Source organism: Myotis yumanensis, unplaced genomic scaffold (genome assembly GCF_028538775.1).
Source record: "Myotis yumanensis isolate MYYU_CA2020_CCGP unplaced genomic scaffold, mMyoYum1.0.hap1 SCAF_16, whole genome shotgun sequence".
Classification (NCBI taxonomy): domain Eukaryota; kingdom Metazoa; phylum Chordata; class Mammalia; order Chiroptera; family Vespertilionidae; genus Myotis; species Myotis yumanensis.
In genome coordinates, this window is record NW_027223767.1 from 37,121,891 (window position 1) to 37,133,290 (window position 11,400).

An 11,400-nucleotide genomic window follows, 5' to 3' on the forward strand; every position below is an offset into this window, starting at 1 on the left:
TTTGCAGGGCAGACGCCGCCCGCCAGGCGCCCAGTGGGGCAGTGGCAGGAGTGAGCCTCCAGTTGCTGCCGGGCCCAGTGCCGGGCCAGCCAGAGCCTCTTTGTGGGGGAGGCTGGCCTCACGTTGGCCCTGCCCGCCTTGTGCCAATAGGTCCCACAGACGCTTGGTTGTCTGGGCCCGCGGGTGGACAGTTCTGTGGAAGGGGCAGCCCACGTGTCCCTGCTGGAGAGCTGCTCCCAGCACCGAGAGCATAGCAGGCTGGACGGAGAGGCAGGGGGTGCCCCGTAGTGGAGTAAAATCGTACCCCATGAGCTTTAAAAGGTCACATTAACCGCCCTGACCGGTTTGGCTCAGTGGATAGAGCGTCGGCCTGCGGACTGAAGGGTCCTGGGTTCGATTCCGGTCAAGGGCCTGTACCTGGGTTGCGGGCACATCCCTGGTGGGGGGTGTGCAGGAGGCAGCTGATCGGTGTTTCTCTCTCATCGATGTTTCTAGCTCTCTATCCCTCTTCCTTCCTCTCTGTAAAAAATCAATAAAATATATTAAAAAAAACCACAAAAGGTCACATTAACCAAGTGCACCCTAACGGTAACCACGGCTGCCTTGGTCGCCGACGGCTGCCTTGGGCGGTGCACTGCCTGTGCACGTTTCCTCCTTTCCTCGTCCGCACGAGCTGTGTCTGTCGGGAGCGTTTGCTCTTTTAATGGGAAAAGAGCTAAATTGAAGGAGATGGAGTGTTTCTCACATCACTGGGTTCCAAAGAAAGACCAGATATTCAGGGCACAGAGACCCAGGGAAGGAACAGGACAGGCACCTTCTCCTGCCACTCACTGTTCCCTCCCAGCGCCTGGCTGTGGCCCCGCTGGTGACAGGCAGAACCACGTAGATCGGCCCACAGGGGTGTCACTGTGAACAGTGACAGCACAGACTTCCAAGGAGCACTGGCCGAGCGCCAGCTTCTTCTCTGTGCATTTAGGATGATTATTGTCCTCATTTTATTTTAATGTGTTTTTATTGATTTTTAGGGAGTGAGGAAGGAGAGGGAGAGAGAGAGAGAAACATTGATCGGCTGCCTCCTGCACCCACCCTGACTGGGGATTGAGCAAGAAACCTGGGCATGTGCCCCGACCCAGATTGGAACTGGTGACCTTTCCGTGCCAGGGACCACGCTCAACCAACGCAGCCCACACCCCCCAGGGCATCCTGCCCATTTTACAGAACAGGAAACCGAAGGCCCGAGGGGCCGGACAGGGGGCAGCACTGGGATTTGAGCCCAGGCAACCCCGGCCTCAGAGCCCGGGTGCTGAACCACTGGGCCGCTCTGCCGCCTGGAGGGTAAGAAACCCAGGTGGAACGTGAGGGAAGGACAGGCCGGGGGAGGGCCGGGCCACACAGTGCTGGGCTTGGGCCGCCAGTGCTGGGCTTGGGCTGGTGCGGGTGGGTCTTGGCCACAGCATGGCCAGCAGAGTCGGGGGCCAGCCGGGCCAAGGCTGTCTGTCTGATCCCCCTGCAGTGTGCTGGACATCTTCCCCACCGTGGTGGCCCTGGCCGGTGCCAGCCTGCCCCGAGGCCGCCACTTCGACGGTCTGGACGCCTCCGACGTGCTCTTTGGCGGGTCGCAGACTGGGCACAGGGTAAGTGAAGGAGATATGCACCCCGCCCGGTTCTTCGGGATGGACCTGCCGCCTCACCCGGGGCCTGTTCCCCTTCGTGCAAACAGCCATCTCAGGGGAGGCAGGCAAGCGGCAGGCCGCTCCAGATCCAGTCTAAGAAACCCTGAGGGCGACTCCTCTGAGATGAACCTCTCTCCTCTCCCTTCCTCCGCTTCCCTATAATCAGCCCGGAATGTCAGTCGGATTTAAGTCTAACCGTTTGGCCGAGGTGGGTGCACGGGTGCACGTTCATGTCAGGGACAGGCCCTGGCTCCTGGAGGCCCAGCGTGAGGCTCTGCAGCCCCCACACTAGCTCGGGGCTGTGAGACCCAGCACTCGGTGTTCATTCTTTCTCTCTCTCTCTCTCTCTCAATATAGTTATTGATTTCAGAGAAGGAGGGAGAGATAGAAACATCAATGATAAGAGAGAATCATCAATCTGCTGCCTCCTGCACACCCCCTACTGGGGCTAGAGCCTGCAACCCGGGCATGTGCCCTTGACTGGTCTCAAACCTGGGACCCTTCAGTCCACAGGCCGACGCTCTATCCACTGAGCCACACCAGCCAGGGCCTAGTGTCCTCTCCTCAGATGCTCTGAGGCACAACCAGGAAATGCTGGGCCTGATGGCCTGTCCCTGTCATTTCCCAGTTTTCCTTTTGCCAAAAGGGGAAGAGGAAGTGGGAGGAGGGAGGAGGATGGAGGGACCGGAACCCCCTTTGCGAGGCTGTGAGCACAGGGCTTCTCAGTTAGAGGCCACACATCAAAGCGTCTATTTATAGCTGTGCCTTTACCGAGGGCCACATGGAAGTGACTCAGATGCCGCTCAAATGTGCTGTGGCAGCTACTGCAGCTGCCCTTCCCCATGGCGGCCCCAGCAAGCCCCACACTGGGCCCGGGTGGGCCGTCAGTGCTCCTGTGAACACTCATTGGTGTCTGGGTGTTGTCAGATGATGCCTGGCACGTACTCTCCCCAGCCCCGCACCCCTCAAGAAGCACCGCTTCTCTCCGGAACATCCTGCCCTCTGGAGCGGCAGGCGCTCCCAGGCCACGCCCTGCTCCTGAGCAGCGAGAGGCAGGAAGGTAGGAGTCGCAGTACGTGACCCTGGGGGCCGATCCAGGACATCAGGGAGATGCTCCTGAGTGTGCATCACCATGGCAACTAACAGAGCCATCGGAGTCACCAGGAAGTGCTTCAAGGACTGTGGTCTCCTTGATGTGGTCGGGGCCTGTGGAGCCAGCTCCTTTGCACTCACTTCCGTTCCCAGAGGGGAGAACGCTCGCTCTCTTTCTCAAGTCTGCAGGCTCAGGAGGCCCCTTCTCAGGGCTCAGCCTCGAGGACCAGAGACAAACCACAGCGCCGACGGGGCTTTCGTGGGAACGTCCATGTGGCTACGCAGCTCAGTCGGGCGGATCTGCTCCCTGACCACACCCCGGGGCCCCATGGACATCCCCGCCAGGTGCTGCTTGCCAGCGCTGCTGCTGTCGTCTGCATGAGCAAAAGCACATGGGCACACACCTGTGGCCACCCCGCCTCTCCGGGCACTGGGTCTTGGCTGCATTAGTGAGGACCTTCATCGGGGGCCACATAGGGAGTTGTTGGCCCTGCTCCGAATTTGGCCTTGGACTTCTCTGGCCAGCTACTAAAGAGACTACACTAAACCATCTCTAATTTGCTGAAGGGAGGCCAGGGGGTAAAACTATGAGTGATTATATAGGTACACATGTGTGTACATACATGTACATGCATGCATGTACATGCATGTCATATGTGTTTTAAAATAAGCACCATTTGATTGTTTCTACCAATAGATATGGCTTGGGCTTACCACGATCCTAACATGGGTTGGTTTAGAAGAAAAACATTCCGGTTTCAGGAAACTCACAGGAACTCCCAGTCATCTCAGTACAATATGCAAATGTATCTCAGCAACGGGTTCTTCCCTATTTTGCAAATGAAGTGGCCTAGAGCCGCTTACATTCTGGCACCCTCTCCAGGTCCTTTGCTGAGAGGTTTAGAGGCAGGTGAATGGGCGATTGGGTTTCCTACTAAATGGTCTTCTCACGGCAGCTGGGGACGGCCTGTGACGTGATGCTCAAAAAACCAAAGGCAGCGGCCGCCATGCTGCACATTCTTGCATTTGCTGAGCCTCCTGCTTCTGGTCTTGATATGTCCGTCCGTGTCTGGGCAGAGGAGGCAGCCCCAAGGAGGGAGATGGGGGAGAGCCAGGCAGGGGAGGGGGCACAGCCTGGCACCAAACCCCCACTTTGTACACACCCATCACTTCTCTTCGGGACACCCCTCGTGGTGAAGGACGCCATCCCGAGTGGCTGGCCAAGGGCTGGCCACGTTGGCCGAAGAGCTGTGCACCCCCATCCTGTGGGATAGGAGGGCCTCCCGGGGGTGCGGCCGAGGCACCGGCCTTCAGGAGGGAAGACAAGGCGGTGCTCGCGTGCTTAGACACGGAATAGAATAAAGCGAAGCCAGCAGGTGGGACAGGCACCCACGAGGGTGCAGCGGGCTTTCGGGAGGTGGTGTCATCTTTGGCGTTGGGACCAGGCGCCCTCCGAGAGAAAACGTCGTCCTCCAGCTGTGACTCACGGCTCGGTTTGCCAACCTCCTTCCTGTGTTGATAGAAACAAGAATATAATCAGTCAGCTCCAGGGGGAGAGGGGGGAAACAGAGACAAGCGCTCCGAAGTCCAGCCAGGTTTCTGAGAGCGAGCCGCCCCCCAAGTCAGCGTCCGCTGGAGTTGTGGAGGTTGCCTCTGGTAACGTCGCACAAACATCCCGACCCACTCGGTGGCATTTCTGCGACCGAGACGCAGCGCCCGCCCGTGATTGGAACCAGCGGACTCGACTCCCATCTTCTGGCTGTCGGAGCACCTCATCGATCAGTCGACGGAAGGTTTTCCAAGCCTCCCGCTTCCTGCCTTCCCCAGGAGGAAACCACAGCCTCCTGCGGCGAGAGGCTTGGCGTCCTGCGGGCCTGGAAGGAGTGAGGGTTTTGAGTTACGACTTCTTTTCCTGTTTGGAAGGAGCCCGCTGTCATCACGCTGCCTGGGGAACCGCCGAGGTTGTCACGAGAGCGCGGCACGGAAGAGGCAGGTGTGGGAGGAGCCCCGCCCTCGGCATCCTCCCGGAGCGGGAAACTTGGGGGACAGCTGTTTACTGCTCCAACAGATGGTTCTGATTTTTTTTTTTTTTTTTTAGCCCCATGGAAACTTTGAATCACGTAAGCGCCTTCCCAGTGATGTATATTGGTCATGATTCATACCAGGGCGGTCTCCCACTTCCAGCCCAAACCCACCAGCCTACCAAGGACGCTGGCCACTGATTTCCCACCAAATCCTGCCCTGGGGATCCCTGACTTAGGTGTTTCCAGGCCGTAGGGGTTCTTTCATCTGGGACCAGCAGAGGAAGGGGCCCTCAATGGGGTGGAGTAGGATTGAGGCTCCATTCAGAGGTCAGGGGGTGCCCATTCCTGGAGGAATCACTGAGAGGGTCTCTTAGGGTGCCTCCCGGGGCCGCCCTGGCTCAGGCGACAGTGAAGAGATCGCCTGGCTCCTAGAGAAGCTGTTGTGAAGGAGTCTGAGGGTCACCTGCGCTGGAGGCCCCACGGGTCCTTGGGAAGCGTGCAGGTCCCCAGGCCCATCTGCACCTGGCGGGTGGAGCCGGGCAGGGCCAGCCTCCGGGCACACGAGCTGTGCACACACACACACACACACACACACACACACACACACGGGGCCCCTCACTCAGAAGGGCCTTGCACTGGGTTTAGCGTGCACTTGCTGTGGTCGTCTTGAAATTCTCAATTTTTGGACAAGGTTCCTTTCATGTTCACTTTGCTGGAAACCCTGCAGCTGGTGCTGGGCTAGGCGTCTGGCCAGAGCTGTGACCCACTCCAGTCGGCCACAGAGGCGCCCAGGACGGGGCTGGTGTGGACTTCGGGCCGGTGTCTGTCAGTGTTTGAGGCAGGATGGAGAAAGGGGGGGATGGGGGGGGGTGGGCTCGCTAGCTTCCCAGGGAGCCTCTAGCCTGGTTTTCTTCCTTTTCTTTTTAAATATATTTTTCATTGTTGATAGTGTTACAGATCTCTCCCATTCCCCTCCCCTTTGATCCCCTCCTTCCAGCACCCTCCCACTACCCTCTTGCCCATGTCTGTGTGCCATGCACATAGGTATAGCTTGAGAAAGACAAGTATCACACGATCTCACTTATTTGTGGAATCTAATGAACAAAATGAATTAACCAACAAAACAAGACCTGAAGCAGAGAGGCATGGAACAGACTAACGTACCTCAATGTAGGGTCGGGGGGACGAGAAGAGAGAGCCTGGTTTTCCTATGAGTGAGCCCCGCCTCCCTTCTGCAGGTGCTGTTTCACCCCAACAGTGGGGCAGCGGGAGAGTACGGAGCCCTGCAGACTGTCCGCCTGGAGCGTTACAAGGCCTTCTACATCACTGGTGAGTTAGGGAGGTGCCCGCCCGCCACAGGCCTGGAGGGTGGCCCCGGCCCCGGCCCCGGCCCCGTGGGGACTCTCACTCAGCTCTGCAGGAATGAGTGTGGGTGGCCCTCCTTTGGGAAGCGCTTCCACCCCCTTCCCCCCCAACCCTCTCATCCAAAGCCTGGGCCCAGCACAGGCGCTCTGCACCCATCACACGCAGCGAGCAAGGTCTTTCTGCTGTTAAATTCGCAGCAAGCTCGGAGCCGTTCGGCACAGCGCATAGTGCTTTTCACTTGAAGACCATTTCATTTGCTAACAAAACACCACCGAGTCCATTGGAGAGCGAATTGGCTTTATTAAGTGGTTCACGAACTGGGCAGCAGCCCATCTAATAAATAGAAGGGCACTCTGGGGGGAGGGGGGTACAGAAGGGAAGGTTTTACAGGCAGAAGGGTGTGGCGGAGGCGTTACTAGAAAAAGATAAGGAAGGATTGCTTTTAGGACAGTCGTCTTTTTGGGGAAGGAAGGAATAGCGGGGTGAGGTGGGGGTGGGGTTATCCTGCAGATTACCTCACTGGTATTGATCAAGACATTCCGGACTGATTGGTTTAAAATCCCGCTCCCGGGAGAGGCTGAGACTGCCCTGAGTGAGGTTAGAGTTTGGGGTTGGTGCTGTGGCTTCGCACCAGGGACTCACCTTACCCTGTGGTTCTTTCTGTTCTGTTTCACACATGACACTGTTACGCTTCAGATGCCAGTTGGGGTGGATATTAAGTGGAAGCTCGGAGGTACTTGACAGTGAAATTTACTTGACAAGAGACTTTCAGAAAATAGAGTTTGGAGGTCGGTTTAGCAAACCGACAGACGTCTGGGTGACCATCTTCAGTGGGTGCTTCAGAAACGTGACACCGGATGAGGATGCTTCTCAGAACCTCCCAAAGGCTTGTTGCTGCCAATTGCATCCAGACCCCCGCCTCCTGGGTCCCTCTCCCTTCCTATCTTCTCCGAGGGCCACGGCCACGGCCTCCATATTCAATTCAACTTTTAAGGCCTCAAACCAAATACCACCTCGATCATAAAACTCCCTCCCGCCTGGGCGGCTGCTCAGTAGTTCAGTGTCAACCTATGAACCAGGAGGTCACGGTTCGATTCCTGGTCAGAGCACATGCCCGGGTTGCGGGCTCCATCCCTGGTGTGGGGCATGCAGGAGGCAGCTGATCAAGAGAGACCTCTCTCTTCCTCTCTGAAATCAATAAAAATAAAACTTTCTCCCATCTTCCTAGCAGTGTAGAATCTGGAGAAATCTGATATTTATCACATTCTGCCACATGTCGAACAGACTCAGGAAGAGACCCCAGGCTTTATTAGCAATCAACGATAAAGACTTATTTCTTTAAGGGTCTCAGAGTTGGCAAACTGGGGACACAGTGAAGCAAAAACCCAGACGTGTTCCCAAGAAGAAAGAAAAACTTACAAGTACTTATAGTAAAAAGTACATTCCTGAGGATTAGCAGTCCTGCATTCTGAGGATTCGTCCGAGACGGCTGTCAGTCCGATGTCCGGTGGAGACAGGCGTGAGTCCTTCAGGGGCAACCAGGGGGTTGTCTGGGGCCCGGTGTACGTGTCCAGATGCACAGCCAGGCATTGAGGCAGGACTGGAAATTTCAAAACATTCACGTGCCCAGGCTCCTTACAAGAATGTACCTGTTCTTCATGCCTCCGGCTTCGTAATGTTAATGTTAGCAGCTTGGTTCACGTGGCTCCATTTTATACATCCCCCCTTTTCACTCCTTTCTCACCTATATGCCAGTCATTTTTAGGTGCATGCTTTGTTTCCCTTGCTAGTTTTTGTTTTGTTTTCAGAGAGAGGAAGGGAGAGGGAGAGAGAGAGAGAAACATCAATGAGGGAGAAACAGCTATAGGCTGCCGCCTTCTTGCACGCCCCCTGCTGGGGATCGAGCTCACAAGCCAGGCATGTGCTCTGACCAGGAATCCAACTGGCAACCTCCTGGTGCCTGGGTCACTGCTCAACCCCTGAGCCAGACCAGCCAGGCTTCCCTTACTAGTTTCAAGCTCTCTAAGCTCCGAGCTCCGTAAGCCCTTTCATTTTTGTTATCTTGATGTGCGTGGACAGTGTCTTGCATCTAGAAGGAACATTAACTTTTTTTTTTTTAATGAATGAAAAACAAACAAAACAAAAAAAAAACTCTAACCCCACCAAAATCTGGGACCTGCTGCAGATTCCAATTTGGTTCAGTTCATTTATGTTGGAACTTGCCAAAGAATTATATAAAACAGAACAAAAAAATGACTTTCCCGGGGTGTCGATAACAGACCCCGGAGAGAACGTGGCATGAAAACAAGCTCTATGAGTTCATCGCTTGGAGGATATTAAAAATGCCACAGCCGCCTTTGATCCTCCAAACGCTGAAACGCAAACCAGTCGGATGACTGTCACACTCTCGGATGGAACGTGTCTAGATCGCAGCCCTTACATTACAGTATCTAAGAGGCACGGCTTCCCCAGGCCGAGTTAATTTCAGACGGGAGAGCCCTGCCAGGAAGCCCTCGGCACCACGGTGCTGGAGTCACAAGTGTGACCGTGAAGTCACAGGGCTGTTTCCAGTGATCCCAGTCAGACAGGCGTGATAACACCCAGGGGACATCTGTTCTGAGGAGTCACCAACTCCCCGCGGGGTGGGCTGAAACAGGCTAGGATGAAACAGGGACATGCTCGGATGCCTCCCCCCGGCCCCCTGGAATCTGCCTCCCACTCACTCACAGCTGGCCTGGGGTGAGCTCCCAGGAACGTGGTGGGCGTCCATTCCTGGAGGAAGATGTGTGTCCTTCTATGACGAGGGTGTGAGTTTACGGTCGTGACCTAGGAGTGGCCTGAAAAGGCGACCGGTCCGCTCTGCTCTGGGGGAGTTCTCTTCATTCATCTGCATCTCCCATTTGGGGGGCATCGTTTGCCTGTGACGTCGCTGCTCCGACAGCTCTCAGAAAGGCTGAGGCTATTTCGGTTGGTTCAGCCTTTTACTTGTTCGGATGGAGTGATGGTTTTTCAGCTCCTGACACACTGGGCTAGCAACGGGAAGTTTGCTGCATAGTAGCTGGTCGCCGTGGATGCTGGGCTGTAGAGACTCTGACTTCTGGTATTTAAGGAGTGTGGGTCTTTCTGTTCCCTTAAACTTGTGGAGGTTGGTTTTCCACGTCGTTGGGACTGGCTCTTGCAGATTTGGTCCTTCATCTTAGGTGAATGCCTCGGTCCTGGGCCGGAGTCTTTAATCCTAGCACGAACCCTTTGGGACTTCAGTGCAAAATACGAAATGTTTCTGAGGCCTTTCTAATAGCGTTCACACTCTAAGCCTGTCTCCCCCACGTGGCCACATAGAAACGCCCGCTGAGCTCTGTCTGCTGGAGCCCCGTGTCCCCTGTGCCCGCAGGTCAGGGCTCAGCCCAGGACTCTGAGGCTTCCCCTCGCTAGCTCCCTCTTACCCAGGATTTTGGTCAGCCATTGTCCTGAACTCTGTCCCCTGACACCTCAGGCCAAAGGGACCACAGCTTTCTCCTCGGGTGAGCTGCTCTGAGCCACACAGCCTGGGGACGACGAGTCTTCCCAGGGGAAATCGTTTAAACACAGACCCAACCCAGTGTGGCTTCCTTCTCTCAAGGATCCAGTCGTTAGGTTGCTGCCTTTGCATTGGTTAATTTCTAGTGCCCTCAGGGTGTGTTTTTATTTATTTTCTTCTTTTTTCTCTTTTTTTCTTTTCAGGGTGTTTTTTTAATACGTTGCCTAGAATGCATAGTTGTTATCTATAGGAAGGTTAGTGATATGCAAGCTATCCCACTATTCCCTTAATGGGAAGTCTTTGATTTTTTGTTGCTGTTGTTAATCCTCACCCGAGGACATTTTTCCACTGATTTTTAGAGAGAGTGAAAGTGAGGCGGAGAGACACAGAGAGAGAGAGAAACATGATGTGAGAGAGACACATTGATTGGTTGCCTTCCACACCCCAGACCAGTCCAGGGCTGGGGATCGAGCCTGCAACCCATGTAGGTGTCCTTGACTGGAGTCGAACCTGGGACCCTGCAGTTCTTGGGCTGATGCTCTATCCACTGAGCCAAATCGGCTAAAGCAAAAATCTTTAATTCTCATAAAAGGAGCCCATCCCAGCCTTCACGTGATTGACGGCCAAACCTCACGTGACCCCTCTTCATTGTTGATTCAACCCCAACCTCCAGACAAAGGCAGTGACTCTCTTTCTCAGCTGAACAACCTGAATCTGAGTCACAGGAGGAAAACCATTAAGGTCGGTTCCCTCAAGGCCACGCCACCAACTCATTCTTGTCACTCGAGATTTCAGATGTCAGCCCTCTCCACAGGGGACTAGGATGGAAGTCGGTGCTCAGGTCGCCCGGCTCTGGCCCCTGGGGGTCTGCCTTCACTGACTGGCACTTCGGTGTGACGCTCTCACCTGGGTAATAAAGGGGGTGCGGAGAGGTCACCGGCTGGGCCATCCTAACCACACAGCTGCGCTTCCCATCAGCATGTCTGAGGAGCCGTGGAAGAAGCTCTCTCACACCTCAAAGCCAGAGCAGCTCTGCTTCCCCCGAGCAATTGGATTTCAGTTTCTGACTTAGTCACGCTTGGCCGCTGAGAAGCTCCGAGTCGAAGGAGGTCTTTAGGAACTAACTCCCGTTGTTTCCTTCCGAGGGCCATCCTTGGCCTGCATTCTTTTTGTTCATTCAATTGTATTCTATTCATTTGTGTCAGATACCTTAACTGCTTACTTTCATGGAAAAGGCAAACAAAAAAAAAAGTCATCTGAATCATTAACAACCAAGGATGCTGCCATCGCCCCAGGCCCCTGGCCCTCCTCTTTGGGACTGCCTCCACAGCCAGACTGATGCAGACAGCAACCTCCACTTCAGCCCGCAGTGGCAGGAGTCACCTTGTCTGCCTGCCTGATGCTTAAAATGGAATATATTTGCTATCCAAGAAATCTATTTTAAAACAAATTTTACTCCCAGAGAGCAGAGATGAAAGACATTTGAACGCATGTTCTACTGGCTCTGAAGGCAAGTCCAAGGAGAAGTTCCGGATCATTCTGGACAGCAGGAGCATTGTGGGATGTGCACGCAGATTCTCAAGGTCATTTCTTGGACAGGGAGGGCAGTCATTTGAATAGTCAGGTGCTGGTGTGTTTGAGTTCATTTACAATCAGTCACGGGTCTCCCCTCTGATGACACGGGCTGGAGTTGGGTTTGACGGGGCCCTTGTTGTCCCCCTCTCTCTAG

At 55.0% G+C, this 11,400-nt stretch overlaps 1 protein-coding gene across 7 annotated transcripts in view; it reads left to right on the forward strand.

The window, feature by feature from the left end:
• The window catches only part of ARSG (arylsulfatase G), a 91,142-nt gene that overhangs the window by 76,367 nt on the left and 3,375 nt on the right, over nucleotides 1-11,400 (forward strand). For 5 of the 7 annotated variants that reach the window (XM_070394470.1, XM_070394472.1, XM_070394468.1 and 2 more), the window contains 2 exons: nucleotides 1,514-1,634; nucleotides 6,028-6,118. In XM_070394470.1, coding sequence (XP_070250571.1) covers nucleotides 1,514-1,634; nucleotides 6,028-6,118 — 212 coding nt within the window. Of the gene's footprint in view, nucleotides 1-1,513; nucleotides 1,635-6,027; nucleotides 6,119-7,497; nucleotides 8,039-11,400 lie in introns of those variants that run through there. The other 2 variants (XM_070394474.1, XM_070394473.1) reach the window with 2 other exon arrangements.